The sequence below is a fragment of the Eptatretus burgeri genome, chromosome 12, assembly GCF_056783735.1.
Source record: "Eptatretus burgeri isolate ZD-2024b chromosome 12, Ebu_testis_v1, whole genome shotgun sequence".
In the NCBI taxonomy this organism is placed as follows: Eukaryota; Metazoa; Chordata; class Myxini; order Myxiniformes; family Myxinidae; genus Eptatretus; species Eptatretus burgeri.
The window spans coordinates 14,307,384-14,331,622 of NC_140972.1; the positions used below are offsets into that span (position 1 = coordinate 14,307,384).

At 43.4% G+C, this 24,239-nt stretch overlaps 1 protein-coding gene across 13 annotated transcripts in view; it reads left to right on the forward strand.

The window, feature by feature from the left end:
• LOC147015137 (uncharacterized) overlaps positions 1–24,239 on the forward strand; it is a 281,672-nt gene that overhangs the window by 128,559 nt on the left and 128,874 nt on the right. For 4 of the 13 annotated variants that reach the window (XM_085849628.1, XM_085849622.1, XM_085849629.1 and 1 more), the window contains 3 exons: positions 13,572–13,653; positions 15,261–15,331; positions 23,817–24,088. In XM_085849628.1, coding sequence (XP_085705754.1) covers positions 23,856–24,088 — 233 coding nt within the window. In that variant the 5' untranslated portion in view covers positions 13,572–13,653; positions 15,261–15,331; positions 23,817–23,855. Of the gene's footprint in view, positions 1–1,094; positions 2,088–13,571; positions 13,654–15,260; positions 15,332–23,816; positions 24,089–24,239 lie in introns of those variants that run through there. The other 9 variants (XM_085849631.1, XM_085849626.1, XM_085849632.1 and 6 more) reach the window with 6 other exon arrangements.

Sequence of the window (24,239 nt, forward strand, 5' to 3'; positions counted from 1 at the left end):
ATCCGTTGCAAACGGCTGGATATATTCGGTGTATGCATGGCGAGGTTTTAGGGGATTACCTTCACATTCTGCGAAAGGTTATGTTTTGGTCGGCGTGTATTTATTTATTTATTTATTTATTTATTTATTTATTTATTTACTTATTTATTTATTTATTTGTAATCTTGTGATTCGTATAACTCAAAAAGTCTTAAACCGAATTGCATGAAATTTGGTGGGATGATTGGTTATTAGCCAGGAAGCATTCGATTAGATTTTGGGATCGTTCGGGTCAAAGGTCAAGGTCAAGGTCACGAAAAGGTCAAAATCGTCTTTTTACGATAACACGGTCAATTTTTATTCAATTTGCATGAAACTAACGCCAAAATGTTCAGAATTCAACGCCTCATCTTGTGATATGCAATATGACACAATGACGCCCATACTCTTGTTACCGGTTAGGGGTCAAAGGTCAGGGGGGGTCACGACCTTGAAAAATATGCGGTTTTTGTCATAACGCGGTCAATTCTAGTCCGCTTTACATGAACCCAGCACCAAAATGTTCAGAATTTAATGCCCAATCTTGTGACACAATGACGTCATAACACATGTCACCGGTTGGGGTAAAATGTCGGGGGGGGGGGGTCACGCCCTTGAAAAATATGCAGTTTTCGGCGTAACTCAGTCAATTCTTATTCGATTTGCATGAAACCAGCATCAAACGAGATTACCTTCTCTTGTTGAAACGTTGTATTCACCGAGCTTGCGAGTGATGACTCGCCAAAACGACGTGAGTTGATTGTTGTTTAGTCCGTAGCCCCCGAAAGTCGGGGGCGGGTCATGACATTATAGATATGTGGTTTGTGTCATAAGACCATTCATATGAAACCAGTTCCCCACACTCATACCAAGAACAAAAAAAGTAGTGGAGGCGAAGGTATGCGCTCTATGAGTGCCCATTCTAGTTTTGAAGGAGGTTCGCCATATTTGGGTTTAAACATCTGATTGTGTTGCCAACATAATAGTGAGATTGTTTGAAGCAACAATGATTCTTTGTGTTCTGTGCAGTGGAAAAGTTTGCTATTTGGTCCACGCTTGTTTTTTTTAATTTTTATTTGGGGAAACATCTTTCAGCAGTGTGATGCTTGCAGATTAGTTGCATTGATTCTCTGTTTAAATCCGTCGAGGTGTTGCAGCCTCGGGATTTATTTTTGTGGCAGTAGTTCAGAATCCTATTGTTTGACTTTCCGTAATGCTGAACGAACCGGCAGCCTGTGCCGTGTTGCGTTTTGACATTGGATGTGCGTCAGCCTATTGGATTTGACGGTGGATCCTCCCTCCCCTCTTCCACGCCACGAGTGCCGCCACCTTATTGTGAACTCAGAACCGAGATAACTCCAGCTGAACCGTCTCACGCCCAGATTAATCCCATGTGCTTGTTGCAAATCTTTGCCATCCGCAATTTGTACTCGTGTGTTTTTGGGAGAGTTTTTGGAGGCGGCGAAGTGGATTCGATAACCGGAGTACATACTCGTACGTCTGCCTCGGACATTTTGGTGATATGGAAACGCGTGTTTGAAGTGATGGAAACTCAACGGTGTTCATCACTTCAAGACAACCTTCTACGAGTGGAAGAATATGATGGACGGTCGGCTTGTTTTACAGATCCTGGAATTATTTATTTTGCTCGAGCAACTGCTTTTGATGCATTTCTGGTGAAGAAACTGTCTTTTGGCTTTAGAGCATGAATTTTTTTCCTTCTTTCACGAAGTCCTGGAACATGCATCGTGCAGTTGTTGCATAAAAGGTAGAAAGTGGACTCCATCGTCGCATTGGAACGTTTTCGCTGTCAACCGCTCAACCATGTCTCTTCGCACAAGTCCTCCGGAGGCGCTGATGTCTCGGGTGCTACGGTCGTTGAAGTAGATATTTGTCGTCATCAAAGTTGGAGGTCATAACAGAAGTGTGCACGTTAAGACTGCATGCTCTCGATTTGAGAGCCGATCTGTCCTCTGGCCCTGATGGTTTGGCAAGATCGGATGCGCCGTCATTATGATTTGGCAGGCCGTGCAATGGATCCCAGCGCACAGGACGTCCTCTTGCTGAAGGTAAGTACCTCTTGACCTAGTGGTGTGTGCGTGGTTACCAAGATTTGCAGTGGTTAGCTTTTGCACTCCTGGCCGATGCAAATGTAATGTCTTTTCAATGAGCTTTTTTGCCTGTTTGTTTTGCGGTTGTGTGTTTGTTTTTATTTACATAAGCTACTCAGCTTCAAGACACCCGGATCAGGTTCATGGAAAGGGGAAGTTGAGCTTCATATTCGTGGAAATGTAAAATCTGAAATTTATTTTTTATTTTTCTGTTGACCTCCACTGCCGAAGGTGGATGGAGGTTGTTTTCACCCCTATCTGTCTGCCTGTGTGTCTGTCTGTCTGCTTGTCCTGCGATGAGCATGAGGATATCTCATAAAGATGTGAATGGATTCGGATGAAATTTGGTGGACACGTTGGGGGGGGGGTGTGACAAGGAGGAATTGATTTGATTTTGGTGAAGATCCGAATCTTAATCTGGATACGAGAGTTATTTAATTTCAAAAGTGATTCTTCACCATTGAGAGATTGGGCCCAAAACGATGGAGTACTGTATAGCGTGATATTTCAAAAATGTATTTGGCCCGATAATATGCTCTCGTGGATCAGGCATTACGTGGCGGAGGTATGTGCTCCGCTGAGTGCCCTTCTCGTTGGTACTGTCATTGTAGCTGTGGTTGTAACTATTGTTGTTTGTTTGCTCCTTACATGTCCTTCGAACCCTTATTCGTGACGCGTGACGGACAGATGGACGCTTCTTTTAGTAGTAGTAGATATGCTGTTGAGAACGGGGTGCGGTTGGGGTTGGGAAAGTGCAAATTTATGCATAAAATTAATAAACACAGCTCATGATTGTTTAATCCAAAGGGAACTCACAAGCCTACACTGATGGCTGTTACACCAAGGTCGTGAAGAAACATCGAATGTATCGTGGTACACACAAATAGCCTGCCTCTGCTGATACGTCGAGCATACACTGCTGAGTAAATGGAGTTAATAAGGTTGCACTTGCATCAGCAGATGTAGTTATTATCATTATTTATGCTTTCCATTATCAGATTCTTGGCAAAAAGCAGAAAGGTTTACACATAGTTTGGTAATGCAGTGCAAATGTCACGTCGTTTTCCAGGAAATCACTCTCGCACAGCTTGCCTGTAATAACGCTTGTTGCAGGTTTGTACCCATTCTGTGCGCTTGCATTTTATCTCGAGTAAGGTGCAATAATTTTTAATTCATAGCAGATAGACGACAACCCGAACGGTGCCGTCGATACATCTCGTATGATAAGTAGCAAAGTTGTTGACCCTGACCCTGCCCCTCCCAACTTCACTGCCTTCCCATCTCTTTCCTCCTCTTCCCTTTGAACCTTATTTTTGTTTTCTGCCAATTAACCTTCCCTTTCTCACTGTCGATCAGATTCAGTGAAAAAAAAAAAAAACAGCTTCAATTGTCTTTCCTGCGCAAAGATATGGATCACTGCTGAAATGCAAGGCTGAACATTTTGATGCTTCTGTGAATGTGTAGGCTTCAAAATATTACATATAATGTTGATTGTATTGTATTCAAATCGTAACTAATTGCAAAGTAAACACACTTGTTGCAGTGCCTTCAGAAAGTATACGCTCCCCTCGACTTTTGCCACATTTTCTTGTTCCAGCCTGAATTTAGAATGGACAAAATTTAAATATTTATCACCGATCTACACAAAATACCTCCTAATGACAAATTGAGACCGTGTCTTCAGAGATTTTTACAAATCGAAAATGTAAAGCTGAAATGTCTTGCGTCAGTAAGTATTCAACCCCTTGAATGCTCTTGAATGCTATGATGCTCCAAATTGAGCTCAGGTGCATGTACGATTTCCTTCGTTCATCCTTGAGATGTCTGATCAACTTGGTTGGAGTCCACCTTTGTCCGATTCAATTGATTGGACATCATTTATGAAGAAACACACCTTTATAGATAAGGTCCTACAGTTGACAGTGTATCTCAGAGCAGAAACTTGACCATGAAGTCCAAGGAACTGTCCATGGAACTCCGAGATAGAATTGTGAGGAGGGATAGATCTGGGGAAGGGTATAAAACAATTTCTGGAGTGTTGAAAGTTCCCAAGAGTACCATGAGCTCCATCATTCGGAAATGGAAAGAATATGGAACGACGCAGACTCTTCCAAGAGCTGGCCGTCTGACCAAACTGAGCAACCGGGCTAGAAGGACCCGGTTGAGAGAGGTGACCAAGAACCAAATGACCACTCTGAAAAGAACTACAGAGTTCCTTGGCTGAGATGGGAGAACCTGCCAGAAGGACAACAGTCTCTGCACCACTTCACAAATCTCGGCTTGATGGGAGAGTGGCCAGATGTAAGTCACTCCTGAGAAAAAGGCACATGACGGCAAACCTGGAGTTTGTAAAAATGAATGTGAAAGATTCTGTGGTCCGATGAGATGAAAATTGAACTCTTTGGCCTGAATGCAAAGCACTACGTCTGGCGGAAACCGAGCATTACACATCTAACACTATCTCTACCCTGAACCATGGTGGTGGCAGCATCATGCTATGGGGATGCTTTTCAGTGGCAGGGACTGGGATGCTTGTGAGGATAGAGGGAACAATGAATGGAGCCAAAAGGAGGCAAATCCTTGAGGAGAACCTGTTTCAGACTGCGGCGAAGATTTACATTCCAACAGGACAATGACCCCAAGTATACAGTCAAAGCAACACTGGAATGGCTTCAGAAGAAGAATGTGAAAGTTCTTGAGTGGCCCAGCCAAAGCCCAGACTTGAATCCCATTGAGAATCTGTGGAAAGACCTGAAGATTGCTGTTCACCGACGCTCCCCATCCAACTTGAACAGAGCTTGAGAAAATCTGTAAGGAAGAATTGGAGAAAATCCCCAAATCCAGATGTGTAAAGCTGATACAGACATACCCAAGAAGACTGGAAGATGTAATCACTGCCAAAGGCGCTTCTACAAAGTATTAACTCGGGGGGTGGGGGGTGGGGGGGGCTGAATACTTATTGATGTAAGACATTTCAGCTTTTCATTTTCAATTTGTAAAAGTTTCTAAAAACACGTTTTCACTTTGACATTTATGGGGTATTTGTGTAGATCGGCGACAAAAAATTTAAATTTTATCCATTTTAAATTTAGGCTGTACCACAACAAAATGTGGCAAAGTTGAGGGGTGGGGTGTGAATACTTTCTGAAGGTACTGTACACCTGTCACTTTTGTTTGCGGAAGGCATTTGAGGGATGGTTTACTGTTCCTAAACTGAATTGGCAGGATTAAGCAATTGATTCACTTGTCTCTCTATCGTTCTGTCTACAAGCGTCAGTTTATGATCGAGGAACAACATATCTAAATGAAATGTTATATTTTCAACACTAATTGGAACACGAATTGGAAAATGAACGTGTAGTTTAACAGTACTTTGTCTTTGAACTTGTCCAAGTGCAGAGAGGAGTGAGATGATTTTTTGTTATCTTTTAAATCTGTCTGCCTGTCTGACAGTCATACAAAATTGAAAATCATTCCAAACAGGAAACTCACTGTTTTTAAGGATGTCATAAAATGACCGTTTTACAGCCATTTTTCCCTGCTGTGCAGGGGTTGGGCTTTTTCTTGAGGCAATGTTTTATGGCCGGATGCCCTTCCTGACGCCAACCCTGGTCGCCTCTTACGACACACAGGGATATGGTACACCTATTCTAACCGGGGCATACACCGGGACCAGTACACTGGTACTCATTTCGCCGACCTCGGAAGGATGACAGGCTGAGTCAACCCCCTGGTGTTAATTCAGCAGCCAACGGGACTTGAACTCAGGACCCTGGGATCCCAAGCCACCACTCTAACCACTAAGCCAACACCAGGCTTATTTTTAAGGATGTCATAAAGGACACAAACAACAGGTATGCAGAACTAATGTAAAGGCTCTGTCACACCGTGACGTTTTAGCCAGCAATGGCAACGTATACAAATGTATGTAAAACATTGGCGTTCGCTGAAGTTTTGAGGTTTTAAAAAAAAGTTTTCATCGTATGCATAACATATTAGTAACGGGCACAGAACGTTTCGTTGTCTTATAGATAACTTATACCAACGAATGCTTAGCCTGTTGTCAGCGTTCACAATCTATGCCCAACGATAGTTTAACTTAGGCATAGTGCGCTGCACGTATCGCCGATGAACTCGTGGCGTTCTCTGTTAAAAACCTGCCCCACGCCGATTTAAATCATAACCGCCTGAAAATTGGAAGTGTCAACCACACAGTCACACCTTGACGATTTAGCCAGCGTATGCCGACCTATAAAAAATGTGTGTAAAACGCTGGCACACGTCGAATACGTTAGGAGCACGCTGAAAAACGATGAAGTACGCTGTCATATTCCGTGGTACGTCTAGTTACTAGTACGTCGTGAAATTTCAAGCATGCTGAAAATTTTACGACGTACTCGACGTATGGCTCACAAGTTCCGCACTCGCTGGCATAAGTTCTCGGAACGCTCCACGATCGTTGACACACGTCGGACACACGTTACTTGTAAGTTACTCATAAGTCGAAACACGTCGAGGTGATGTTTAGCATACCCGAAACTTAATTTTTAACCTACGAGTACATGCCCGTAAAAAAGAAATAAAATAAAATAATAATAAGAATAATAAATAAATAAACCACACAGGCCGTTTCTTCGCTATCACATGCCCGTACACGTGCGTGACCCGGAAGTTCGATATTATTCGCAGTTACCATTATTCGCAATTTATTTTTAATACCCAATTATTCAATTAGCGCCAACGTATTTTACCTTTTCGCAATGTCGTGGCAAGGAAAAACAAAAAGAGAAGAGAAGAGAGAGAAAAAATTTACTTCCTGGTTCGGAGCAGACCAGCACTCTGATGTTCCCGAAATTTATACACCGTCTAATATGAAAATGATCATAACTTGGGCCATAGTGTTTATCTATAAATGCGCATAAGAAATCGAGAAATTATTAGAATACACGAAGTCATCACTCTTCGGAAGCCCGTACGTTGTAACCCGTAATGGTGAACGCGGCTGTGCTTCCCTTCCCCATCGGCCACGTCCACGCAACAACGTGTCTTCCCATTGGTTTAGTAAATAAATGGCCATAACTTGGGAACCACTTGTCTGATTAATATCAAACCTTGAAAAGGCACATCCTCAGGTCCCCAACAATATACTTGGCAAGTTTCAATTAGATCGGACCAGCGGTTGTCGAGAAACAGCGGTCACACACACACACACACACACACACACACACACACACACACACACACACACACACACACACACACACACACACACACATTGCTGGAATTATAGATAGATAAGTAACGTATCTCAAAACGCACATTGTCATATGTAGACGAATTTGATTGACGTCTTCCGGACGACCACAGAACTTACAGAACGTGTTTCTAACTTACATCTACCGTATAATGGCGTATTGGCAGCATTGAGGGGAATTTGTATGTACATATGGGCTTCACAAGAGGAACCCGTCAATGTTCCAGACTCCATGTTGAGTAGATGTCAATGTCAGTAGTATCAGTAGTATCAGTAGTAGTAGTAGTAGTATTAGGTGAGCGTGTCAGTAGTAGTAGTAGTATTGGTAGTATTAGTAGTAGTAGTAGTAGTAGTAGTAGGTCCATGTCAGTAGTAGTAGGTGAGCGTGATGGGGAGGGTGTGGGTGATAATGGATCCTCGTTGCATCCACGAATAGGAGACTACTTTGCACCATTGTTTGATGTTCTTTTCGGCTAATTTTTTTTTTCTCATTCCCACGATGAAGTATTTTTTTGTTTCAGTTTTTAAAGTATTCAAAACGACTTGGACAAATGCATAATGTACTAGTAATGAACACAGAACGCTTCGATAACTTATAGATAAGTTATACCAACGATTGATTAGCATGTTTTAGGCGTCCACAACCTATGCCCAACGATAGTCTAACATATGCATGGCGTGGCAGCGTATCGTCGACGATTACGTGAGGTTTTCTATTCATAGGCTGCAACTTCACTTTTAATAAATGCCTGTCACTCGCCTATTGTTTTTGGACTCTGGTGCTCGGCAATTGAAATAGTTTTCATTGAACGAGTTAAATTGCTTCCACAGCACTGCAGTCACGGCACCAACAGCAGCAGGCTCAGTGCCAGCCTCATGCCAGGCTCAAGCGGATCCCTGTAGAAGGTGTACTGCTTGGTTATCCTTGGACCCACTCTGGCTCGCAGCTCGTCGAACATCGCTGGGGGCATTCGCAGGAAGTTGATGAAGGATGCATGGTCCTCGTTCCGGAGTTCCACCATGAGCTGGTGTTCCACTATGTTCCGGAGTTCCACTATGCCGTAATGGCGTCGCCTCCCGATCCATGGTCTGACCCAGTTCCTTCTCCTCCGTTCACGTCTTCTTCTCCCGGCTCTATTGGCACGCAACTGGTGCAGTGTCAACTCGATGAAGTCATGTTGATGTTCGAGGACAGGTAGGTATTGTCGTCTCAGCCTTGCCGTATCCTCCATCTCTCGGAATGACATGGACATGTACTCACCACGAAGTCTAAAAAAAAAAAGACGGGTTCCTCCTGCGAAGCCCCTTTTTATATACCAATTCCCCTAATCGCTGCCAATACGCCATTATACGGTATCTGTAAGTTAGAAACGCGTTCAGTAAGTTCTGTGGTCGTCCTGAAGACGTCAAATAAGTCTACATATGTATTTGTGCGTAGGACATGCTTTACAAATAATTCCCAAGCACGTTACTCATAGGTTATAAATAAGTCACGGGTACCCTAAACATTACCTCGATGTGTTTCGACTTATGAGTAACTTACAAGTAACGTGTGTCAACGACCGCATATCGTGCCCACAACTTATGGCCAGCGTTATGCGGAACTTGCGAGTCATACGCCGGCATGCATCGTAAAATTTCAAGCATGCAAAAATTTGAGGACAACCCAAAAGTACAACGTTTAAAGCCAGCGTACTACGACGTATGGCAGTGTTTTTCATCGTGCTCTTAACGTATACAAAACATACCCATAACGTATTCGACGTGTACCAGCGTTTTAGACAAATTTTTCATAAATCGGCATTCACTGGCTAAATCGTCAAGGTGTGACAGCGGCTTTACATGTTAGATAGGGTGGTGTAATAACCAATGCATTAACGACAGTAAACTTCTGGAGTTTTTTTGGTTTTTTTTAATCCGACCTTTAAAATATTGTCATGTCTTACTACCTCACCTGGAACCATTACTCACCCGTTGATGCCGTCCACAGCAGTCTGACTTCACGAAGCGAAGGTCTACCATTAATGCGGTACTCACCCTCAGGCTTTGGTCAGAGCTCCACTGTGAGTTTGCAAGATCGCTTAACGTTTCCTACATTGACATCAAGGCCCCCTTTTTACTTCGTGAATTGGAGTTCTCTGTGGAAGGCCCTCAAAGTAGCTCTAATACCTTCATTTTTACTCCATCTCAGCTGGGACCTGCACGAGGGCACCACATCAGGGGTGGTACGCATTGGAAGTGATGTCCCCGGATCTTTCCTCACCATTTCAGATGTTCTTCAAGGCTGTAGCCTCGCTCCAACTCCATTGTGTTGTGCCATCGACTGGATCCTGAGCCGATGTCGGATAGACCTTGGAACAATTTTTGGTGGTGCATTCTTAACGGATTTGGACTATATGGATGACACGGCTTTGTTCCAATGAAGGCCCGACCAATGGTCGACATCACTACAGAGGTTCGAAGAAGAGGCTCGGGAAATGGAAATGCACATTTATTGGGTAAAAACCAAGGTTCAGAACATTAGCTCTGATCCACCTCCGAAACCAGTCATCGTTGCTGGCCAGACCACTGCAGCAACGGCGAAGTTTCGGTACCTGGGATGTGATATAGACTCCACAGGCTACTCTTCACCTGACATTCACCAACGTACAGGCCTCGCCTCCTCAACCTTTGTCCGGCTGAACCATGTGTAGCAGAATAAATGACTTGGTCTATCAACAAAACTCCGAGTATACACCACCACCTGTATCTTGCCAGTCAGTGCTCCAGTGTATGGGTACGAAACCTGGACGTTGCTCTTCGAGGATGGGTAAAAGCTTCAGGCCTTCCACATGAGGTGCTAGCGTCACATCCTTGGAGTCAAATGGTTTGACCTTGTCACTAACAAGACAATATCACAAAGCACCAGTCTCACTGACATCTGCAACACCATTTCACGTCGGGAGCCATTCCCTTTTTGGGCATGTTCGGCGGTTGCCTTCAAATTTGCACAAATTGCCTTCAAATTTACACAAATTTCCTTCAAATTTAGCATTGACATTGACGGAGGAATCAGCCCTGACCCAGACTCTAAACACCCCCAAGGCCATCCCCGCAGCCAACTGGGTACATCAGCTTGAAGTGACCACAAGACACGGGCACAACAGTTGTGGCAGTCTGCATTTTACAGGATGAATTTGGTGGCTCAACGTCCCTGTGTTGGATATGGATAAATATGATTTTAAATAATTATTTAATTTAAATGGAATTGTATACTTGAACACTGGAGAACTCAAATTGCCTTCTTCTTACCACTTCTTACCTCCAGTTTTTCAGTACTTTACACATTAAATAAGGTGGCGTGTAAGACGCTGCATGAACGATGGTAAACATCCGGAATTTTTTTCCTCTGACCTTCAAGATCATTATTTTATTTCGATTGAAGTAAATATATTTGAACACTGCGTGGGGAAAGTTGTTCTATGAACTCCACAGTTGATGTTAAGGGAATACTGGAACCGATCACGCATGGGTCTGTATCTCATCAGCATCAATGACGATTATGATGGTTTGATACAGGGAGATGATCTTTGGTTAATTTGATCATCTAACCACAAAACAATTGGGATGTTTGCATTTTTATTGATGCAAATACGATTCAACTTTTTGCCCATCCCCATCTAATCCCTCTTCCCCACTTCTCCCCTTTTCATCCCCTTTATCATCCTCTACCCTTACCATCACCACAACCACCACCACCAACTTCCCACCATTGTTCATAATGCGTATGTACAACTCCTTATTCCGATGCAAAATCCATCCATCCATCCATTCATTGGGACCATACTCTGTGCAGAGCATCGGTGCTGCTTGAGCAGTCTCCTGGGCGGGTTGCCACTCCGACACAGTACACTGGAATGGCTCAATCATCCCAGCAAGCTGTTGCTCATTTTGCCGACCTGAGAAGGATGACAGGCTGAGTCAACCCCACCTAGTGTTAATTCAACAGCCAAGTGGAATTTGAACTCGGGACCCAAGGATCCCAAGCCCACCACACCCTAACCATTAAGCCAACACCAGGCATATGCACAATGGTGGTGTGTTTTTTTTTTCTTCTCTCCTTGCTCGTGAGTCGGTTGTAAATCTCAGTGCTCCGCTCATCTCTTTTTTTTTTATCAGGTGTTTCAGAAGGTCTCACTTTTATTGATTACAAAGCCGATGCTTGTGGAAGGGGGGATAAAATGAAAAGAACGGAACACGGATCTTTGCGAAGGAAACCGAGCTGTCCCACATCGAGGGTCACTTTGAGCGAAGTGCACTAAAGTAATAATTTCTAAAAGTTTGGTGCTTCTGCCAATTTTCTGAAACAGTTGTTCATTGATCAGGAATTCCTGAACTCTGAGTCCCTGTAATTATTGGTTGTTTTTTTTTTTTTCTCATAAGTTTGTCATGAGGAATATCCTGGGTTTTCTGCTCAGGGGTTTGGTTATCGCGCTTTCTTATCGTTCCTTTATCCACACTTATCTTTTGTGCCGGTATTTTGTTTGGAGGAAATAAAAAGTTGATAAAAACCACCGAAGAACAGAAACCTTTCATGTCGCTTCAAGTTTGCTCCGCCACGAACCATCCAAAGCAGAAACGGTTAACGGTTAACAGGATTATCATCTGTGATCATCGTTATCTGCTTTTGCCCACCGTTTGTGTTACAATGCATGGACGAATCCCCCGGCTGTGGAAACCAGGCTTCTCCAGCGCAGTGCACGGTGCCCTTTCACACACACACACACAAAACTCTTGATTTTGTCCCAGTGCAAAGTGCAACGGCTCACGCGTCGTGTGACGTGTGTTGCCCTGTGTCGGAAAAAAAGCTGCCTCGCTTCCCAGCTCGTTTGTGCAGGTTGATCTTAAAATTCCACAATGTGTCCAAAAATGCTTTGCGTACCACTGGAGCTTTCAGCGCAAACTTCTGTTCAACTTCTTGGCCGTTCGTTCTCAGGTGTAACATTTGATGTTTTGTTGTTTAATAAGGAAGTTTGTTTTTATACTTCCTTTTTTTTTTTTGGTCGGGGCGAGAGGAAGGGATTGTGGAGGTTCTGTAATAATTTACCAGGTCTTCATGATTTTATAAATACGCTCAACTTTTTTCTGTGCACATGCACGCGTGTTTGAAGGAACGTGCTGTGAAGGTGTTGCTTTTGTGTATTTAACCCCCACCATTTGTATTATCCAACATCGAGGGTCACTTTGACGTGGTCACCACACACACCCCCCCCCCCCCCGTTGCGCACTTTTTTTTTCCAGGTGCGTTCAGCAGTGCTTTAGCTCTAAACACTTGTCGAGGGATGTTCAATGTTTTCCTTCTAGTTCTCCTCCTAGCTCTTCTTCTCCTCCTCCTTGCTCTTCCTCCTCCTCATTATGAACTATAAATGCAAAACTGGTGCTCAGTGACTTGAGCCGTTAATTTATTTTTTATTGTTTGTGCGTACCACCATGCCAGGATTTTTCCGACAACAGTTTCACGGTGTCAAAGGTGAGACCGAGTTGACATCTGTACCAAATAGGCAAGATGTACCAGCACATTTTGTGCACATTTACTTTTTAAACTGCTGAGGGGAGATGGCCGTGGTGGAGGATGGAGTTGGCTTGCATTTGACTCGTGTTGCATTGAGCCAAGTTTTTGCGACTGAAGCAAAACACTTTCTCACCCGCAGCCTTCATGACATTTTTGCCAAAACCATCTCCACCCGTATCCATCCGGCCATTTTGGCCCCCACAAAGCTACCACCATCCTCTACTCCTAGTACTTGATGTATGAAGTCCGACCACCATGTTGGATCGCATTGTTTAATTGCCGCACTAACATAACCGGCCAAAGGTTCCACCAAATGTGGTAATTCACTTTGTGGTTTGTTTTTGTTTGTCGTCAAATGCACGTAACCAGGCAGAAACGAATTCGGTGTGACTTCTTACCAGTCAGCCATTATGCCAAAACGGTCTGAGTACCAGCATTGCAATTGCACCCTTGTGAATCACTGCACCGCGGGAGGTTTGCCGTGCCATGTCTTGTCGACCCCGGTGCTTCCACTGCCCTTTACCATCATCGCTTTATTTGTTGCCGACTTCAATTACTCTTCGCTAGCTACCATTGATCCCCACCTTTTGTCGTCGTGTGTTTGAAAGTGATGTGTTATGCGTCTGCTGTGTTTAAGGTTCACAGAGAGGCCTGGCGAGACCCTGCCGATTTTGGCCGGAAGCCGGCGTCCTTGGGAGACGCCACGCAGGCAGAGCCAGGTTAGTGCGACTCGTTTTGTCTGCCGTTAATAATATTTTTTTCTTTCCGTGCAAACCCTCCTGTTTGTCTTTGTCACCATGTTATATGGGAATGTTACTTGGATCGTGGCAGCGCTGATATCTCGGACACCTGTATTTGCCAGCCAAAGAGCGTTTCAACTTTTCATGACGTCTTCCAATGACAAAACATGTTGGAATAGAAATAACTGTTTCTGCTGTCAGTTGAGGTTATCACCTCGTCGATTGTGGATTATTTGATGTAACTGCAGCCGTTACACATTGACTTATTTTCAAAGCAAATTTCCCTGACGATGCTGGAACACTTTGTGGTTTTGTGTGATAGTTTTCAATCAACATTAAACACCGAGTCATCATGTTGGCAGTGAGTTGAGCTTTGCAGGACAACAAAGACTAATTTTGGAGGTCAAATCTTCTTTCAGTGCATTTGCATGCTTGTGCGTGCATGAGGATAACCACAGAGCATACTCCGGGTCATATCAGGATGCTCAAGTATTGGGAACTGACTTTAATATACACATATAAAGTTTTATAATATTATTACTTTTGCTACTTTAACGGGCCCCAATTATTCCCACTTGCGTGTGGGGTCAGCTGGGTAACATTATTGACCCTAGACTTCCATAAGCTGACTAGCCATGCCTGGCGTTCGCTTGAAGATGGCAGGAATTTGGAATTTGGCCAGGCTGCCGGCGACAAGTCGCGTACCTTTTTCAAAAGACCTTGTGGGATCTTTAACATCCACAACAACCTTTTGTTGGTGGACTTGTCGAACCGATGCATGGTGCACACATTGATGCAACGTCCTGCATGTGGAACACGAGGGTGACGGTTTGTAGTTTGGTCAACATTCAAACCCAGGCCGGATAGCTCAGGCGAGTGGGCATACCTCTAACCTGTCCTGACTGACACCTTCATGTGCATACATACCCATAGTGTTATTGGATAGATCAATTGAGGACGAGTAATCGATAAATCTGATGAAACCAGTTGGATTTCAACTGACTGCTGAAACGTGTTGTATATTAATCACATGACGAAGGTTTTTTTATTTTATTTTATTTAAAATATACGGTGTCGAGGTTCGTAGAAGGGTGAGAACACTCAACGGATCAGGACGAAACAGAACAAAAGGTACAACAGAGAGAGAGAGAGAGAGGAGGAGGAAACAACAGCTGCAGAGTTGGAGGACAAAATGGAGGGAGACTTGGACAAACGATTGGTGTGGGGAGGAACGAGGGGTAGGAAAGCACACACGGGGTGGACAAGATGGATACAGAAGGAAACTCTCAGGAAGGAAAAGCTGTACATTTGGAAGGAAGAGGGTTTGGGGTTGGGGCAGCATCAGCAAGGGCAGAAAAGATCAAGGTTTTGAATGGGGGTTAAAGAACTTTCTTCTTTTTATTTTTTTTTTTACATGTACATATACATTTTTAGTACTTATTTCTCAAAAAATCTGTCATGCTTTATCAGCATAAATGGCAAAGCTTTTGGCGTTGTTAAAAATTGCCTGTTGTGCAGTCGACGACATTGACACAAGCCCATATCCTCATGTAACTCGTATATCAATGAGCTGCACTTTCCTGCAGATCCTCAAGACGCAGAGCTGGATCCACCTCGGCAGGCTGTCAGGAGCTCTTCCACTACTGGAGCACACTGGGTCGGTCTACTTTTGTTGTGGGCATCTGTTATAGTCTCTGAATGTGGGGGTCAATCGCTCTTCTTTCCGTGCCATCAGATAACGACGGTACCCGGTCGTGGTACCTGTCCTTTGCACTTCGGTTGGTCTGTTAAAACACACTATGAGGATTATTGTTCCGATGTAATGGCCGAAGAATATTACCTGCGGAAAACCTTGTGTGTGTGTGTGTGAATACAAACTGCAACTACAATACTTAAACAGGTTTTAAGGGGATGTCGTACTGGTGTCGTGTGTCAAGTATAGCTTGCTTCTGTTCCAGTTTGTGTTTTGTGTTTTTTTCCTTTGTTTGCTTCAGATCTTCGTGATGGCTCCAGTACAAACCGATGACAATTTTGGTTTCGGTAATTATCGTGACATGTTGGTTGGACGCGATAACCTCAGTAGATCACGTGATTCATGCAGCCGTGTACTTTTGTACAAGGGGGGAGGGGGGGGGAATAAAATTCAGCGTTGCTTTCTCCAACATGCGCAAGGTGTTGATTATGAGAACCCAAAATAACATCTGTGGTTTCTCACACATGAATGGCAACCAGTGCCCAGGCACTTGCAATCCTGTACTTGCAAGAAGTTGAGGTTGTACAATTGAACCAATGCATTTGCAACGAGAAGGGCACTCGGTAGAGCCCATACCTCCACCACGCAATGACTGATCCGCGAGAACATATCGGGCCCAATACATTTTTGAAATATGCTATACATTACTATATCAGACTCCTTGCTCACAGACAAACAGAGTTGAAAACATAACCTCCTTGTCCACCTTCAGTGACGGAGGTAATTATCCGAAATCCTACCTTTCGGTATGGATGATCATACGTGATGTGTTATTGCCGGTTTCGGAATGACTTTCTGTGATGCTAACCAGATTACTCTTTGAGATATTCATTTTATTTATTTTGTATGCAAAATGTCAATTTTTAACTCCCCCCCCCCACCCTTCCACCCCACACAATCTCACACATGCATCTTCAACCCCATCTGGTGTCCTCCTCTCTCCCTTGTGGTCCTTTCCGTTGCTTACCCTAATTTTCCCTTCTGCTCTCTTCACATACTTCTTTTTTTTTGTTTAATCAACGTTTATTTATATATATTTTTTTAATCTGTGTTTAATACTTGTGGAAGAGTACTTCGGTTGTGTTTATCACTCGGATTCAACTTTGAACTGCATTGGTAAATTTTAATAAAGCAATTGCTCATTTCTTGTGGATTTAAAGTTGAAGGTCAAGCTTTGATAATATAATAAAACTAACATAAAGACATCTAGTACACCGACTGTGTCAACAAAGGCAGCACACAACATCACAACAATACTTTATGGGAAATATTTTGTGCTACCTTTGCTTTTGCCTACTTAGCATGCTTGTGTTTAAAAATGGCACTTTGATCAGAGTTTATCTTGGTAACTTTTGGCTATTAAAGAAACCTGACTGAGACGGACAGCGACAATGAGAATATGGATGTTTGCCTTGTAAGGATATGAAAGGAACTTGGGTGCAGGAGTAAGACGTATGGCCTATCACACCTGTGCTTGATTTAACACCACATTGGTTAAACTGATCCATTACATTGGTGGGGTGGGAATTGGGGTAGGGGGCAGGGTGGCAAGGAGTAGTAGGGAGAGCTTTATGGCCAGACTGTGAGGCAAAACAAGAGAGAAATGGTGGACAAACTGTGTGCGTAATTCAATGTGGGTCGTGAGCATCCTGCATCGTCAGTCGGAAGGGAACTTCACAGGGTGGGATACCATAGCCGGATTGCGATGCACAAATTGCGCGTAACAACTGGCATTGACTGTTTGTGGGTCCAGTGGTGCAAGGAGCTGTTAGCAATGGACTGCGAAGCAGTGGAGGAATGCGATATGGCCTATCACACCTGACGAGTCGTCCTTCACCATGTTCTCGACGAATGCATGTGCACTTGTGGCAACAGTTCATGGAGTTGTGCAGCCCTGAGTGCTTGGTAAAAGGTTCAGGTAGTTCCATATTGGTGTCGAAGGCAGGGTTGATGCAGTATGATACGCTACAGTCCTGAGAGTTCATCTGCCTCCAGTGATGCAGCATTTCTTCCCTGCTGGGAGTGGTGTCTTTCAGGATTTTGCTCTCTAGTCCACAGGGCACGTTTTGTCACTGGGTGGTTGGAGGAGCACGATGACAGTTACCCATCTTCCATGGCCCTCCCAATCATCCTACCTCAATCCCATCGAGCATTTGTGGGACTGTCTGGAGAGGCAACTAATACGGCAGATTCTGCCTCCATCGAACCGACGTGGATTGGAGGACTTCCTTGTGGAAGAATGGTGCCACATTTCTGCAGAACAGTGCCAGACCCTTGTTGACTCCATGCCACATCATATCCATGCCCTCCTGGATGCACGTGGTGGTCCAATACCCTATTGAGTAACATTCTGTTGGTGTTTCTATTTTTTTTTCTCCACTACCTATACATCCTCTTTACCCTACACATTTGCTGATTGAAGGTTTTTCATTTCTCTGATGCAGACTGCCTACTCGTTGGCTTCTCTAAATTTTGTTTGTCTAATCCTCTTCTCATACCCTCAAAGTTTGCCTTCCCAATATCTAACTATTACACTACTATCCTGAACTCCACATCTTAACAATAGAGTTGCACACACAATGTGTTGTGGTCACTTGTCACCAGATGTCTTCCTACCTCCACCATACTGGGATCTTTGCTTAAGGCCCGGTCACACCTTGACGTTTTTGCCAACGTATGCCGATTTTTGAATTTTTTTTCTAAAACGCTGGCACACGTTGAATACGTTATGGGTAAGTTTTGATAACATTGAGAGCACGCTGAAAAACACTGCCATACGTCGTTGTACGTTGGCTTTAAACGTTGTACTTTTTGGTTGTCCTCAAATTTTTTCATGCTTGAAATTTCACGACATATGCCGGCGTATGACTCACACGTTCCGCTACGCTGGCCACAAGTTGTATGCACGGTCTGCGATCGTTGAGAGACGTCAACACATGCTACTTGTAAGTTAATCATAAGTTGAGACATGCCGAGGTAATGTTTAGCGTACCCGAAACTTATTTCTAACCTATGATTAACCTGTTGTTGGCACGTTACGCGATCGTTGCCACACATTGACAGACGTTACTTTTAAGTTACTCATCGGCTGAAAGACGTCGGTATAATGGATCGTCCTTGCGTCAGCGTCCACGGCCACGGCCAGGACACTTATTTCCAGCATTCTTCAAACTTTTCTTCGGCATGACGAGGATGTTCACACTTCGCTGTCTAGCTTGGCTATGATTTCAATTGTCCATGGGCAGCGTCTATTTAAAATAGTCGAGTTTGAGCGATTTAACACGTTCAGAAGAAACGCTTCAAATTTCAAAACCCCAGCGTCAAAAAACAAAGGCGAGTGACAGCAATTTAAATCGTTCATTGTAAACAATGAAAATAGCTGAGTGGTACCGTTTAAAAGTCGTTGAGTGTAAAAAAAAATCCGATTGTTGAGCGCAAGCGTCTACTTTCAATAGTGGAGATGCAGCCATTTAAATCGTTGAGTTTATCATTTAAATCGTTAAACGCAAGGACGATCCATCATAACCCACACCCTCCCCCTCACACTCACCTACTACTGCCAACATGAACAAACTACTACTAATACTAATACTAATACTGATACTGATACTGATACTGCTGACATGGACATCGACTCAAAAAGGACTCGAAAACACTGTTGGGTTCCCCTTTTATGAGCAGCATTTTTATATACCAATTCCCAAAACCGCTGGGAACACGTCTTTATATGGCAGTTGTAAAGGCCCGGTCACACCTTGACGTTTTAGCCAACGTATGCCGATTTTTGAATTTTTTTTCTTATACGCTGGCACACGTTGAATACGTTATGGGTAAGTTTTGATAACATTGAGAGCACGCTGGCATACGTCGTAGTACGTTGCCATACGTCGTTGTACGTTGGCTTTAAACGTTGAACTTTTCGGTTGTCCTCAAATTTTTTCATGCTTGAAATTTCACGACGTATGCCGGCGTATGACTCATACGTTCCGCTACGCTGGCCACAAGTTGTAGGCACGGTCTGCGATCGTTGACAGACGTCAACACATGCTACTTGTAAGTTAATCATAAGTTGAGACACGCCGAGGTAATGTTTAGCGTACCCGAAACTTATTTCTAACCTATGATTAACCTGTTGTTGGCACGTTACGCGATCGTTGCCACACATCGACAGACGTTACTTTTAAGTTACTCATAGGCTGAAAGACGTCGGTATAATGGATCGTCCTTGCATCAGCGTCCACGGCCACGGCCAGGACACTTATTTCCAGCATTTTTCAAACTTTTCTTCGGCATGACGAGGATGTTCACACTTCGATGTCTAGCTTGGCTATGATTCCAATTGTCCATGGGCAGCGTCTATTTAAAATAGTCGAGTTTGAGCGTTTTAACACGTTCAGAAGAAACGCTTCAAATTTCCAAACCCCAGCGTCAAAAAACAAAGGCGAGTGACAGCAATTTAAATCGATCATTGTAAACAATGAAAATAGCTGAGTGGTACCGTTTAAAAGTCGTTGAGTGTAAAAAAAAATCCGATTGTTGAGCGCAAGCGTCTACTTTCAATAGTGGGGTTTGAGCGATTTAGCACGTTCAATAGAAACGATTAAAATTTCCAAACCCCAGCGTCAAAAAACAAAGGCGAGTGACAGCAATTTAAATCGTTCATTGTAAACAATGAAAATAGCTGAGTGGTACCGTTTAAAAGTCGTTGAGTGTAAAAAAAATCGAATTGTTGAGCGCAAGCGTCTACTTTCAATAGTGGAGATGCAGCCATTTAAATCGTTGAGTTTATCATTTAAATCGTTAAATCGTTAAAAGCAAGGACGATCCATCATAACCCACACCCTCCCCCTCACACTCACCTACTACTGCCAACATGAACAAACTACTACTAATACTAATACTAATACTGATACTGATACTGTTACTGATACTGATATTGCTGACATCGACATCGACTCAAAAAGGACTCGAAAACACTGTTGGGTTCCCCTTTTATGAACACCATTTTTATATACCAATTCCCAAAACCGCTGGGAACACGTCTTTATATGGCAGTTGTAAGCTAGAAACACATTCATTTATTTTTTTTGTCGACCGGAAGACGTCATTGGAATATGTCTACATACGTCGATGTGTGTTGGGACTACGTAAAGAATTGGTTCAAAGCACGTCAAACATAAGTTAGAAATAAGTTTCGCGTAAAAAAGACATTACCGCGACGTGTTTCGACTTATGAGTAGCTTATAAGTAGCCTTTGTGGACGTGTGTGAGCGTCCACATATCGTGTGTAAAACTTATCCCCATCGCATGCGGAACGTGTGTCATACGCCGAGTACGTCGTAAAATTTTGAACATGTTTAAAATTTCTTGACGTACTCTACTTACTACGACGTATGATAGCGTACTTTAGCGTTGTACTCACATATACCAAACTTACTCGTACCGTATTTGACGTGCCCCAACGTTTTAGACACATTTTTCTTAGGTCGGCATACGCTGCCAAGATCGCCAAGGTGTGACCGCGATGTTGTCACTTCCATTTCTACGGCAGTTATGATTCGAATCGTTGTGCGTCAGCCTTTTAATAGGCTACGTCACGACATCGTCGGCGATGCGCGCTATGCCTAAGTTAGACTATCGTTGGGCATCGGTTGTGTAGGCCGACAACAGGTTCAGCATTCGTTGGTATAAGTTATCTATAACACAACGAAACGTTCTGTGTAGTTACCAATGCGTTATACATAAGACCAAGTCGTTATGAATACGTCCGAATATGAAAACATATCTGGCCCCCTACATTTTTGAAATATCATGCTACATGTCGTTTTTGAGCCCTTTCTCTCCATGGTGAAGAATCATTTTAAAAAAAATTCAAGTCGTCTGTTCCGGATTTGAATCTTCACCAAAATGTCCCAACATGTCCACCAAGTTTTGCCCGAACCCATCCACAACTTTTTGAGATATCGTGCTATATGTCTGTTTAGCCCCGTCTCTAAATGGTGAAGAATCACTTTTTTAAATTATCAGATCTGGATCCCGATCTTCACCAAAATTGAATCAATTCTTCCTTGTCACACACACACAACATGTCCACCAAGTTTAATCTGAATCCATCCACAACCTTTTGAGACATCCTGTACACAAACAGACAGAATGGGATGAAAACAACCTCCTTCAGCTTTGGTGGTGGAGGTAAAATATACACCTCACGCTGTACTCCCCCTTGTGGGCATTTCTATAAACTGACTTAAAAAGCAATCGTGGATAAATCTAGAAAATCCTCCTCAGCTCCTCTCTTCATACCAAAGGCTTCAAAATGGGACATGCTGCTTCCTTGCTTGACAGTCGGCATTTAAAATAAGAGAGAGAGCATTGTCAAAGAACAATATTTTAGGGACCGTTGCATGCTCTTAATGGGATGAATGGTCTCCTCCTGTATTGAAGTTCCTTTCAAGGGACCTCATGTTATTTGTCGTGCCTGAATGTTGCGATGATCCTGCCTGTGTTTGTCCCTTTGTCTGCAAAATAACTGGATAATGAGTTTGCGTGCGGTGGTCATTGGTTGTTGTGGTCTTTATATGTGGGTTTCAGAAGTAGGAACGGAGTCGTCCCAGGTCTCGATGTATTCACCTCCATTTCAGTAAGGGATCACGATTCCTGGACCAAGTTGTGAAGTTTTCTTGTACTCAAAGTTTTGTTGTAAGGGCTCTTTTCAGGATCGTCACTGAGCCCTGGACAGCTTTCAACTGTAGTTAATTTGTAGTAATATTCCCAGGGATGGTTTAAAAGCTCTCCAGAAGGTTCTTCTTATCATTCCCATTGCTCCAATCTTCACTGGTACAATTTCGGTGCTCTTCAGCTTCCAGGATCTTAAATTGATTTCATTTTTGAGAGCTTGGTATTTTGTCATTTACTTCATTTCTGCATTGTTTAGGCCAAAATCGCTGGGTACTGACACCTCATTTAGTCCAGTGTTCTTTTCGTTTTTTTTGTAACTCACTACTATATCTTGTTGCAATGCTTCGTTTTCGATGTTCATGCTTGATGGGATCAGCAAGTCATACGCGAGCGTTGCTTCTTTGTTTTCATTGATTGGTTTTGGTTTATGTTTTGATGAATTCTCTGAAACTGTGATATTAAGTTTTTTGTAGATGTGCCAGTGGGTTACTCTACAAACTCTGTTGTGCCTTTGTGTGGACAGTTGTTCTGACATGAGTTTTTCTTATTTTTACATCCCGATAGGAAGTGACTCGTGCTTTTGACTGAGATTGAAATAAATTTTGCACTACCGAGTCACTAATTCATTGCTACGGCATCTGTGTGGCACTCTAGGTTTTGAAGATTGAGATCTATGGTCACAAATCAATGAAAACAGAGCCGGCAATCCAGATCTTGCCCTTATTGTGGGCTCATCAGGACGACCTACTGCCAAATTGTTTATTGTGATCGGCAAGTCTTGTGGCTTGCAATGTTGTTGTCGCTTGCAAGTCTTGTGCCTTTTGCGTCAGGACAATCAGCAAGCAAGGAGTGGCTGTGTTTGTCTTGCCTAACCATTGTATGTGTGTGCGTGCGTGCGTGCGTGCGTACGTGCACGCCTGTGTGTGTGCGTTCCACGATGAGCTTTAAATACTGTTTTAAAAAAATAAAATATTGGATTGTAAATACACACCCTCACTTAGGCATCTTCTCCTTATCCTCGGTTGTGGAAGAAGGGTAGGGGTGGGGGGGTCGTGTGCGGATGGGTGATATGGGCCAAATATGTTTTGCATCCCTGGCCTCCCCATGGATACCTCAAGCACATTTGCAGTATTTGAGGGAAATTAGCCAAGCAGTTGTTGATCTTGAATTCAGAGTCCATCCGTAGTAAAATCAAGCATTCATATCCAACACAACAATTTATTACACTGCATTAGAAACTAAAGCTGCAAGTCATAATAAGAGAGTGAACAGAATGGGGGGGGGAAGTTATCTCTCCACACGTACTGGGAACATGCATGCAGAGTTGGTTCGCTTCAAAAAATGTTATCATCCATCAAACGAATCGCAAAACAACCGTGACGTCTTGGAATAGAGACATAGCAGCGCAAGTCAACACCTCCCTCGAGTTCATTGTAGTTATTATTATTATTATTATTATTATTATTATTAATTATTGGTGTGTGGAGATAGCATAGGCGTATGATGGGTGGCGTCTTCTTGTGTCTGAGCTTCTGTTTTATATGAATTGTATACTTGTAAGTAACAGACTTGGCTCATTTATCAAGTGAAGTAGTGGAAAGTTCTGTTAAGTATTTGTTGTCGTTTTTCGACATGTGAGATAACCAGACTATGTCGATAACGTGCTTGTTACAACGTCCGGAGAAAATGATTCCATCCACTTGTGTTACAGGTAACACAGGAGGAAGCAGCATTGAGAAAGGCCACAGACATGATGTCTGTCGTCCCTCCTCGGGCCTCTGCTGCTGGCGATGGCTGCTATTTGGGCAACACAGGTAGCGGGGCACAGATCATGAGATCTCCCGAGGAGGAGGAAGAGAAGGATTTGGTAGCTGATGTGCCGCTACGAAGAACCCGTGTGCATGGTGCAGCACAAAGCAGTCACCGGCACAGCTGGGAACCTGGAAAACGAGTTTCCTGGGATGACACAGTCCAGTCGAGAAGGTATACATAGTTGGTAGTGAGGCTTTTATCTACTCCAATTATTTAGCTTTTAATTTTAACTTGCTTTTTCATGAATATATTTTGCTCCAATTTTAGAAAGTCTTCTTGGTGAATAATGCTGAAAAAGCAAGGGGGGGTGTTGTACGTAATA